Raw genomic sequence first — 12193 nt, 5'->3', positions numbered from 1 at the left:
GGCTTTTCTGGATTTGGGCCCATTCGGGCTTTTCCGGATTTGGGCCCAGTATTTAGGTCCGATGGTTGGACCGGGCCAGGCTTCAGCCTCGATTTTCAGCATCTTTTTTTTGGCCCGGCCCGAAGTATGCCCAGGTATACCGTACGGTATCGTGAGTAGCAATCAGAATAGCCCTCATTTCACAGCCTTTTACAAGTCATGAAATTCAACAAATAATTCATCACATCCTTTTTTCGCCGCAAAAAAAAACCTAGGGTTGGTGAAAGAAAAAAAGAACAGTATTGTGTTGGCCCTGGCAGTAGCAGCCCCTCCTCCGGCCACTGACGAGTGGGCCATAGGCGGCTCACCTGCCCCAAACACAAGCGTGAAACCAGCCTCCGTCCCGTCCAGACAGACCCGAACGGAACGTCGCCCGCTTCCCCACTTTGGACCTCAACTACCGCCCAGCCCAGCGACCGCCGGTCCGGTCCTCCAATCGGAAGCAACCAAACCAAGCATGGCGGCGGCGGCGGCGGCGGCGGCGAAGATAGCGCCGTCCATGCTCTCGTCGGACTTCGCCAACCTCGCCTCGGAGGCCGAGCGCATGGTCCGCCTCGGCGCCGACTGGCTCCACATGGACGTCATGGTACGATCCGCCCGACCATCCCCTCCCCTCTCCCCCCACCATGTTTCCTAACCCTGCCTGCTTGCTCGATCCACCCTGGTGAGCACCAGTGAGTAGCGCACGCGCGGTGCCGGCCTTTGATTCGTCCAGGAGTTGGATTTGTCCACGCAGCGCCCTGTAACGGAGTCCGTCAGGCAGGGTAGGGATGATAAGATTGAACTACTGAATTACTGAATCAGAGGAGTTGCCGTGCTTTTTTGTTTCTGCACGCAACTATGGCTTGCAGAGCATAGGCGATTCGGTATAATCTGCTTTCTGCTGCTGAGAGATTAGTCTGAACATCGTTTGTTCAGAGCGTTTGTTCAGAGCATAGGTGATGTGCTATTTTGCAAGCGTACCAGTACTTACTAGTCATGGTAACTTGCCTGTCACGTGCATCTGATACAAGTTCAGCTAATCTTGTTCCTCTCGGCGATTGTGCCTCGTTTCATTCTTCTGTTAGACAGGGATTGCATTCATTGACCATGGACATTTCAAGCTTGGAAGTTCATTTGTGTTATGCTCATTCTGTTCCTTTTCCATCTTGCAGGATGGGTGAGTTGGTATCTGATTTCCGCTGCGGGTGCGATACATCAATTTTGATGTATTACTGGGTTGTGTTGAAGCTTGATGGTGCCAAAAATACTATTCTCGCATACCGCCACCCATTTTTATTCTGTATCATTTTAGTATGCAGTCAGAGCTCTGCCTTCCCTTCAAACGGTGAAACATACACTTGCCCTTTTTTTATCTGCCATCATAGAGGCTGGCTGTGGGTGTTTAAGCTAACTAGCTAAGTATGCAGGTGACCATATACATAATATGCCTACAGGCTACATCTACCTAGACGTTCTTTATTTTTATCCCACACATGTGTATTCTCTTAATTGCTTTTCGGCTTATGGACATCCTTGCCATTTAATTTTTGGCTACTTTGTTTAGATACCTTGCTTATTCGAACATCCTGCTCACGGATCGAAATGTTAATGATAGCTCACAGAAAGAGCATGATTTCCAAAATACATATAAGAAGGGAACCGATTAGCCTGATAGCCATGTGATCAAACTGGAAAAGAAGCAGCTTAAAGTATGCACTATTCTTTCACATTTTGCCTACTTAAAGAAATGCCGACCTTTCGTTCTGAAAATAAACAATAGGAAAATTCAAAGTTGCTAATGATGAAAATAAGACATATCTGTAGCCAGTATGGAGATGGTGTTCCCTCTGTTTGCTTGTACAGAAATCACATACCTTCAGCATAAGGGAGAGCAACTAGACACCTTTTCCAAGATTGTCAAAAGTAGAATGCTTGCTTAAGATGTTTATTTTAATCATGAACTGGACATCATCGAAGCAAGTTATCAACATGAATCGCTGTCTTTCTTTTCATGTGGGAATCTTGCCATTTTTTTTTTGTCAGGAGGATCATAAAGATCTTATGTATGGATGTTCTCTTGAATATCTTTCTAAAACTCCCAGATGAAACACTACATGCAAACATAATATCATCATTATGTTATATGCTGAATCAGTTTGAAGGACAATGCATTTGTCTTGTTGGGAAATTTGATGATAGACCGTTTTGGTGATGACAAAAAGAACTATCAATTTTGAAGCTGGCTGTTTCCATGCGCAGGCACTTTGTTCCTAATTTAACTATTGGAGCTCCAGTGATTGAGAGCTTGAGGAAGCACACCAAGTATGATGACCTTCCTTGCCTTATGCTTTCTTTGATGGATTCTGTTATAAGCTATATGCACCTAATACCTGCTATTATCGATTTCTAGGGCGTATTTGGATTGCCATCTCATGGTCACAAATCCTTCTGATTATGTAGAGGCATTTGGGAAAGCTGGTGCCTCAGGATTCACATTCCATATAGAAGTCACCAGAGGTAAATAAACATATGCTTACAAATCCGGGAATGGTTGTTTGTTTTTTGTTGCCTTATGGAAATCTTGGATCAGATAACTGGAAAGAGCTCATCCAAAGCATTAAAGCAAAGGGCATGCGGCCTGGTGTATCATTGAAGCCTGGTACTCCTGTGGAGGATGTTTTCCCTCTGGTAAGCACTCAATACAACTTTTCTAGTTATCATGTTGTACATTAAACGAAAAACCCTGAAAGATAATACTACTCCCTGCGTCCCGAAATAAGTGACTCAACTTTGTACTAACTTTGTACAGTCGAGTCACTTATTTTGGGACGGAGGGAGTACATGTTAACAGCTAATGTGAGAAGTCTGCTCATATGATTTTTTTTTTTAACTTTTAGCTTTGTGTCCAATTCATAAAATCCAGGGTGTCCTCTGGTGTGCAGAACTGAAACCCCATCCAGACCTAATTTGTGTACCAGTTCCTTTTTTAGGTATTGCAGTTATGTACTGTACCATTCAAGCAGCAATATGTTCTGTTTAACCTATAGCATGATTTGTTGATCAAAATGATCGTCACGCAAGCACATCCAGCTTCTCTTGTCCAGCGCATTTCACGCCCTTCTTACAATCATCGCTGAATGTTACTGCACTCTCGTACACCTTTCCATTATATTCCCTCCGTCCTGAATTACTTGCCGTAGAGATGGATAAAAATGGATGTATATAGAACCAAAATATGTATAGGTACATCCATTTCCACGACAAGCATTTCCGGACAGAGGGAGTAGAAGAATGGCCTTTGTTATGATGACATGTTCAAACTTATTTATCCGAGCCTTTCTGCCCGATTTGCATTTTCTACCAATAACCGCATGTATTTACAGGTCGAAGCAGAAACCCCTGTAGAACTTGTTCTGGTGATGACGGTTGAGCCTGGCTTCGGTGGCCAGAAGTTCATGCCGGAGATGATGGATAAGGTTATCCCATCCAAATTTTTTTGGGGGGTCGATACTCCATCCACCTTTCTGATTCAGGATAGTTTTGAGTTTTGACCACTTCCTGTCTGTAACCCGAGTTTCTTCCTTCAGGTGCGCACGCTGAGGAAGAAGTACCCGTCCCTCGACATAGAGGTACAGTACACAATGCGATCCACGTTCAGCTAGGACCTACTGCTTCATAGTCTCTTCACACACAGGCAATCTTGTCATGGCGCTTCGTTTCCTGATTCTTACATTCTCTGTGTAGGTGGACGGTGGCCTCGGTCCTTCCACCATCGACGTGGCCGCGTCGGCCGGCGCCAACTGCATCGTCGCCGGAAGCTCCGTGTTTGGAGCCGCCGACCCCGGGCAGGTCATCTCGGCGCTGCGGAAGAGCGTCGAGGCGTCACAAATCAAGGGCTGATCCGATCATCTGTAGCCTCGCACGCTCGGCTGTATTGTTTTGTTTCTGCTGTAAACTAGTAGAACTCTGAACCACTCCGCACGTCGGTCTCAGTTTGCATGCAGTTCCGCAATCCGCACTGCAAACTGATGAGCGAGCGAGTCTGTGTCCCTGAATAAGATGTGCTCTTGGCAACTTGTGACACTGGCCACGCACTTCCATTTTTTTGAGGCATATATTTGTGTGTCACTGTGCATCGCAGCTTTGGTGGGGGCATCGGATCCGGTTCCCCGTTCCCTGTCACGCTACCATCACCGAACGGGAGGACACGGCGAGGCAGCACACCTTGTCCATAGGAGAAGGGAATCGAATTTCTATCTCAACGCTAGCACCAAGATGTCTCGAGCCATGTGCATCGCATGCTTGATGATCTCTTGTCGTCACCCTGAACTGGATGAGGGTCATCATGTGAACCTGACCACCCCTGCAGTTACACTAGTACTGCTGATGCTGATGCAATCATGCAACCATATTGTATACGCCACTGCCGGTAGACGACGGAGCAGCAGCCAGTAGCTAAACCCGAGTTCTGCTCCCGTGCACAGGCATATGATTTCTACTATTTCATCTTCGATGTCCACAGATTTCAGGAAAAAATTGTTATTATTATTGAATTTACTGTCTACCCCGGAACACGGGATTATCTGAGCTTGTTAGAGCAAAGACAATAGACAACAGTAGAGCCGGCTGTAAGCTTATGCCATGTCATCTATAGCTCATCTTATAGCCAACATGTACAATAGTTGGTTAAAAGAGTACACTTATTTATTATATGACCCACCTTTCATTCTCACAAAATGCCTAGAGCTGTCTCTTGACTAAGAGTCCACTTACCTTCTCTCTCCTCTTCTCTCTCCTTCAACTAAGTTAAAATATACTACTTTATTACTTATAGCCAGCTGACTCAACTCTATTGTACTTGCTCTTACTTCCTCCGTTTAAGTGTATAGGACATGCGCGTAGTTCTAGGTCGTTAGTTTAACTATTTATATATGTATTATATGTAATAAATAATATATCATTAGATTCATGTGAAGATGTAGTTTCTAAATATGTAATTTATGTCGCGTATAATATATATTTAACTAATTAAATTGATAACCTAGAACTACACGCATGCCTTATACACTTGGATGGAGGCAGTACCTTGTTTCCAGCTATGGATTTCCAACCATCTGTCTCACCAAAAAAGTAGCAGTGTTTCCCCCATCCCCAGTAATCTCAGACGAGCCGTACGCAGAACGTGCACTCGCCCAAAATACTCGGCGCACCCGGTCTTCCTGCACCGTGACTCCCATCCCCATCCACGGCCCCACCTACCACTGTCCAGTCCACGGTGCGCACGCACCCATGGTCTCCACGAGCAAAAGCGACCCCACGCACCACGTTTCGGGAAAACCATTTATTTTCTCGCCGGTTCAAAAACCCGATCGCGACACGCGAGCGGATCCGGGTCGGTGGAGCAGCCAGCACCAGCAGCGGAACCCGCCAAACCGTGCGAGCCAGCGAATCCCGAATCCCGATCGATCGGCGGCGGCGGCGGCGGCGGCGGCGGGACCAGACCAGACCATGCCGGACAAGGCGGTGGACGACGCCATGGAGTCGGCGGTGGGGGCCCACTTCAGCGGCCTCCGCCTCGAGGCGCTGCGCCTCCCCGCCCCCTCCGGGCCCTCCTCCCCTCCCTCCGCCTCCTCCTCCTCCGCCGGCGCCGCCGCCGCCGCGGCCCTCTCCAACGGGCCCGCCGGCGCCGACATCGCCTCCCCCTCCTCCCTCAGGCAGCCCTTCGTCATCGGTAACTCTCCTTTCTGCGCCCGCCCCTGCCCCCGTTCATTCCACTCTTCAGTTTGCTCAATGTGGCGCGGTTCTGAAGCTCTGGCTGACGCCGACTGTTTGCGCGGGTCTCTCTAGGGGTTTCGGGCGGGACGGCCTCCGGGAAGACCACGGTGTGCGACATGATCATCCAGCAGCTCCACGACCACCGCGTCGTGCTCGTCAACCAGGTCTGCCCGCTGCCTGCCCATGCCATTGCAGATGCTTTGCGCTGCGAGATTGCTAGGGATCCTCACCCGGTCCTGGCTCCCGAAGTAGAATAATGCTTATTCAGTGCATCAGATTCGAAGGCCTGTCGTGCCAGCGTAGTCATTTATTAGCTTGGGGGCTGAACAATGAGTGTACATGCACCTAATGATCTGCTGTTGTTTGGCGCCTCCAGAACCGAACAATGAAGTCCCAATAAAGCTAGTCGCTCACAAATCTTAGCAAATTGCAATGGGGGGCCGATTTCATTTCCGGGACGTGCCGGACTTTCACAACGGCTTTTAATTTTGCAGGACTCGTTCTACCGTGGCTTAACTGCTGAGGAATCTGCAAGTGCTCAGGACTACAATTTCGATCATCCTGGTATTTCACTTACCATGTTGATTGGAAGTCTGCTAGTACCTTTGTTAGTGATCAGACAACGAGTTTTCTGTTGTTTTGTGGAACGTGAAGCATATGCTTTTTTTGTTTACAGATGCATTTGATACGGAGCAACTTCTTGAATGCATGGGGCAGCTAAAACGTGCGTTGCCTGTAAATGTTCCTATATATGACTTCAAAAATCACCGAAGGTGCTCAGAAAGGTTCAGAAAGGTTGGTGCTAATCAGTTATCCCTTATGAACTTGTTGACATGAAGAAGTCTCCCCTGTTTACAATGTTGAGTCCAGCACATTTGACTTTTCAATAACTCTTTCCGAGAATTACTTCTCGATAATTTTGGGTGAAGCCTTTTTTCTATCTGTGCAACTATATGACCGTCTGGTATATTGTATGGTAGAGTGCAAGCCTATGCTTTCTATGGGAAATACTGAAAGGACAGATGATGTTATTTGCTTTCTGTGTGAGACATTGGAAAATAATACCAGTTTGACTATGAAAAATTATTGCGTGATGCATACAACATTTTTGCAGCCTGACAATTTACAACCTTGCAAGGAATTCTGTTCCTTCTTATGATCATGTCATGGACATTTGTATGAATGGGCAAATTACTTCCAAAATTATGCACTATTTTGACTTGTGAACTTATGCAGTCTGTATTCTTAATATTGAAGTAAACTGTATTAAGCTTGGATAAAGAAGACAATTCCTTGAATTAGTACTACTGAATATCTTGATATATGTTTATTCTAGTCTGTAAGTTTTAGAATGATTATATTTCAGTATTATGTTTGCTGGCTTCTATCAGTACCTGGAAGCGTCAACCAAGATGGTTATTAGTTGAACTACTGGATAAGTAGGAAAACTGGTCTAATCATGAACCTTTTTGCCAACGAAATGACATGTCAAATTTAATTTTGCAAGGTCAATGCATCAGACGTCATTATTTTGGAGGGTATTTTAGTCTTCCATGATCAAAGGGTTCGCAATCTGATGGACATGAAAATTTTTGTGGACACAGGTCTGTGTTACTTGTACCATGTACTTATAAGCATTTGACTTGTTGTTCTATATAACTTTCGTGCTGGTAGCTGAAATTTTGTTCACTTCCTTGCATCCATGGTGTATCCGAACAGATGCAGATATTAGGCTTGCCCGGCGAATAAGGCGTGATACAGTTGAAAGAGGTAGAGACGTTAGCTCGGTGCTTGATCAGGTAGGTTAACTATTGTAGATTTTCTGTTGTTGTTTTTGATTTTATCCTTGTGATCTCTAGAAGATTCTGTTTATTTGTTCTTCCCATTTTCTTGTTATGTAAATGCCTGTGATGTAATGTGAAATTCTTTTGGCATCTCAGTATGGGAGGTTTGTGAAGCCAGCATTTGATGATTTTGTTCTGCCTTCAAAGAAATATGCTGATGTGATCATACCACGCGGAGGTGATAACCATGTTGCAATTGACCTGATCGTTCAACATATTCGTACAAAGCTTGGTATGCATGACTTGTGCAAAGTCTTCCGAAACGTCTTTGTAGTTCAATCAACTTTCCAGGTAAAGTCAATCATCTTCATTGATTAAGCATCATACAGTTTTCCCTTGTATTTTGAAGTTCTTTATGCCTTTATGATGATTTTTTCAGATCCGAGGAATGCATACTCTGATTCGTGATAGGGATATCACTACACCTGATTTTGTCTTTTATTCAGATCGGTTAATACGTTTGGTACCTTTCTTGTTTTCATAGTCTTTATCTTCTTATCGACTTTATGCCGAGTTATCTGCAACGAGTTTTAAATTTATTTAACTGGTCTCTTGTTTGTATGAATGATGTCATGTTAGGTAGTTGAGCATGGTCTGGGGCATTTGCCATTTACAGAAAAGCAGATTCTTACTCCAACAGGTAGTTTGCAAATGGCATCGCGTACCTTGTTTCAGTTAGTTTTCCACCTTTCAAGTATTGTCCCATCGATTATTTTTTTTTTGACTCTGGTTGACTTCCTAGAATAATTGTTGTTTGATCAACTAGAAGAGTTTAACCTATGAATTTGTATTGCTAAAATAGTTTACACTTCCACTTGAACAATAATAGGAAGGAAAATACAATCGATGCAGTACTAATGTTTTGACTAAATGCAATCTTATTTCCCCCTGGAATTACTTTTTTTATTTATATCTTTGATATTACACAGTACTAGGTACAAACTGAAAATTGTTGATATGAGGAGTTTATCCCCACTAGATTTTTTTTTCATTTGTAGCTTTGATATTTCACAGTATTAGATAGAAACTGAAGCTTGTTAATATGAAGAGTCTATTCCCCTCAGAACTATTTTTTCTTTATAGCATTGATGTTATGCAGTACTAGGTGGAAACTGAAGCACGTTGACGAGGAGCATTATATGCCAGTAAATTAATGCTCCTTGAAAGCAGCAATTTGATTTGTGCTGCGAACATTTGAATTTGAATGCTCTGATTTAATATACATGGAAAAATATTATCTTTTGGAAATCTGGAGCTCTCCCATTTTCATAGATTTGTTTGCTTTCAGTTGTTTTCTGTAATGCTAGGTGCACACATGCTTCTATTTATTTATTTATGCGGTTCATTATGTGATGTTGTACTTGTTTGTGTTCAGGATCTGTTTATACGGGAGTTGATTTCTGCAAGAAGCTCTGCGGAGTGTCTATTGTCCGAAGGTAAACACTGGAAATAGTTATTATCAACCCAACACAATGGCACACACCATTGACAGAAGCTTCTTTTTTGAATGACGGGCATGCAGACCGAATTTAGTAATAACTATATTTGAACAGAAGCTCTTTATTTTATTAGAGATGGTTGTTAATACTGTAAAAGATAATTTATTATAAGTATACATTCTTTTCTGTCCTGACATTTAGGACTTTTTGTTTTCTCTGTGCCATTGTCTTGCAAGTTGTAAGATAGTTTTATAGTTCCAGAGTCCGGGCTACAATTCTGAACCCATGTCCCATTTAATCCTGAATCTTATTTCAACACCATGAACCGATGTCTATAAATACCAAATAGTTGCAGTTTGCTCTTTGCATACTAGCCATTTTACATATGTTTTTTTTCTTGCCCATTCTGTTAATATATATTGAGACAACAACACTGTTATAAACAAATTCAGAATTGTCACTGCAGTGGTGAAAGTATGGAGAATGCATTGCGTGCTTGCTGTAAAGGAATAAAAATTGGTAAAATTTTGATACACCGTGTTGGAGATAATGGACAGCAAGTAAGCACTAAGATCTTGTGATTAATGACTTGTTAATACATTTGTAAAATGTTTAAGTTTCTATGGTGCCAAATCTCAGTAACTATAATACACTTTGTGCATCTAGCTCATATACCACAAACTGCCAATGGATATAGATGAACGCCATGTTCTGCTTTTGGATCCGGTGCTTGGCACAGGTCAGTTTTGCTTGCCTCTATTCCTGTTCATTTATTTGTTGGCGCTAAAGTTAAGTGATTTAGGCTGTGTTAGTAAAAGTCCCTTGGCCCACCCTATAATTGTATTTCTTATTGAAAGCAATGCTTTGTATGATAATATATACGAGTTTTTTTATTCGATGCAATTATACATATAGCATGCATTCATAGAAACGTATCTGGTTGTTATGAGATATCCTGATATCAAATCTTGCCCAGTGATAATTTTTCCTTTACTAATGCATAAAATTAAAGATTTAATAACATTCTACTCCCTCCGTTCCTAAATATAAGTCTTTTTAAAGGTTCCACTAGAAAACTACATACGGATGTATATAGACATATTTTAAAGTATAGATTCGTTTTTTTTTCCTTCCGTATGTAGTCCCCTAGTAAAATCCCTAAAAGACTTACATTTATGAACGGAGGAAGTATATTGTTTGTTTAGCTGTGCCGAGTATGGATAAATAAGCGAATTTTCCAGTTAATTGGCCAATACATCAGTTAATTGGCCGATAAACCAGTTAATTGGCTATTCAGTGACCCACTGAGTAGCGAATAACTGACCGAAGCCGATTATACTGCACCAGTTATCACCTGATTTTTTCGTGACTGAAGTGTTCTACTTCTGCCTTTTTTTCCCAGGCAACTCAGCAAATCAAGCTATAGATCTTCTTCGAAGGAAAGGCGTTGCCGAGGAGAGGATCATATTCCTCACTCTCATTGCGGTAAACCTCTTAGCATACTGAATCTGTTTGCTCCTCATCTCTCTATTTTTTGGTCGCTCCAGCCCGTTTTCGACTCCTTGTAGGCACCCGAAGGGATTCAATGTGTGTGTACGCGATTTCCAAAGTTGAAACTTGTGACATCAGAGATAGATACCGGGTTGAGCGAGGAATTCAGAGTCATCCCAGGTTTGGGAGAGTATGGTGATCGCTACTTCGGCACAGACAACTGATGACTCGTACTGCTATCGATGTCTGTGCGAAAGCCGACTTAATCTGAGAAGGATGGTGGTACAACCGGCGGTAGCACCAATTGGATTGAGAAGACATTCCGGGGAAACAGATGTTGAATCAGACGATACAACATGGATTTTTTTTTAGACTCCAGAGTTAGATATCCGTCCTTAGCCATTGCCGGAGCTAGTAGTCTGGCCTTAGCCCTGAGTTGGGGGTAGTAGAAGTAATTGCAAGCTCGTTTCGTTTGAATATCTCTGTTGCTGTGCTGCTTCAGCTGAGGCAACATGATTGAGCCTTAAATGTCCAGATGCGCATTACTAGCTGTTTCACTGCAATTGTGTAAAATTATATCAAACCTATTTGGAGAACTGTCCTTTAAGCAAGCCAAATATCTGAGGTTTTGTCAAACCTAAAAGTGGCTCGAAGAAAAACCTTTCGCCATGTAACATCTGGCGGCGAGAGAATCCCGATTATCCATGCCTGGGAGGTAGCCATTAAACTGGTGTTTTGGTTTCTCCTTACTGTCGTACGAGGACAATCTTGGTAGCAAGAAACATGCACACTCTGTATCAGGAAACAGGCTCTTGATCACATGGACTACCTTCATTCAGAAGAACAGGCCAGATATCTGTGGCACAAACAAAACACATAGCTATAACTCCCACACATCTCAACTGTACCGAAGGGTGATGACCCTGCATGGGGCATGTAGTCAGTACAACCTATAAAAAGACTTATATTTAAGAACGGGGGAAGTACTTGTTTGAGGATGTAATCAATCCATGTTCCTTTTATTAAAAACAGAAGAAATTAGCAAGGTTGAACAAAGCATATGCATTTCGCAAAAAAACAAACAAAAAACATATGCATCACAAATTTTCCGCTCCAGGAACACATGATATAAGATAGTAAACAGACGTTGTTACATGCCTTCATGAAATTCTAGACGCCGAGCCTGTCGGAGGAACGAAAATAGAAGAAACGTAGCAGTTGAATAAGAGACATGCATCAAGCCCCAAACACTGAGATCGAGGGTCACCCACAATCACATGGCAGGATCTTCATACACAAGTTGCGAAAGTTGTAGGTCTGCACGAAAGATTGGTGTTGAGAGCGTCTCGAGACAAGGCTCGCGTGACCAACACGGCCCCTATCGTGGCAGTAATCTGCTGGGCATGAATATATATATTCGATCCTTTTCGTCCAGCTGCAGGTAGACCTGGCCGGCCACCCCTCAACCCCATCCTTCCCTGGGTTCATGGAGTGTTGTGGGCCAGCCAGTACCTTGCTCGGCGAGGAAGAATGCCAACTTCTCCAATCACCCATCTACCAGCCTCACATACTTTGCAGGTTCAGCCGACAAGTCAAGGAGGATGGCTCCATCCCTCGTTACCA

General features: G+C 43.4%; 2 protein-coding genes across 3 annotated transcripts; both read left to right on the top strand.

The window, feature by feature from the left end:
* The first annotated feature begins 391 nt into the window (after positions 1-391).
* On the top strand, positions 392-4097 carry LOC123399764 (ribulose-phosphate 3-epimerase, cytoplasmic isoform). 2 transcript variants are annotated; one of them, XM_045094149.1, is made up of 8 exons: positions 392-625; positions 1194-1198; positions 2281-2343; positions 2432-2538; positions 2612-2709; positions 3405-3497; positions 3609-3650; positions 3766-4097. In XM_045094149.1, the coding sequence occupies exons 1-8, from the start codon at positions 497-499 to the stop codon at positions 3919-3921; spliced, it is 693 nt and encodes a 230-aa protein (XP_044950084.1). In that variant the 5' UTR covers positions 392-496; the 3' UTR covers positions 3922-4097. The 2 variants fall into 2 exon arrangements, with proteins under 2 accessions (XP_044950084.1, XP_044950083.1); XM_045094148.1 differs by having other exon boundaries at positions 3405-3524.
* A 1295-nt stretch (positions 4098-5392) lies between these two features.
* On the top strand, positions 5393-11206 carry LOC123399763 (uridine kinase-like protein 1, chloroplastic). Its single transcript, XM_045094147.1, has 14 exons — positions 5393-5752; positions 5869-5960; positions 6291-6360; positions 6473-6591; positions 7304-7400; positions 7516-7595; positions 7737-7931; positions 8020-8103; positions 8220-8280; positions 9016-9076; positions 9546-9639; positions 9746-9818; positions 10482-10564; positions 10648-11206. Exons 1-14 carry the CDS (start codon positions 5530-5532, stop codon positions 10792-10794), a joined length of 1479 nt encoding a protein of 492 aa, XP_044950082.1. The 5' UTR covers positions 5393-5529; the 3' UTR covers positions 10795-11206.
* The last annotated feature ends 987 nt before the right edge of the window (positions 11207-12193 follow it).

This window comes from Hordeum vulgare, chromosome 5H (genome assembly GCF_904849725.1).
Source record: "Hordeum vulgare subsp. vulgare chromosome 5H, MorexV3_pseudomolecules_assembly, whole genome shotgun sequence".
Lineage (NCBI taxonomy): Eukaryota > Viridiplantae > Streptophyta > Magnoliopsida > Poales > Poaceae > Hordeum > Hordeum vulgare.
The sequence above is the reverse complement of the archived record's forward strand: the minus strand, read 5'-3'. Positions and strand labels throughout refer to the sequence as shown.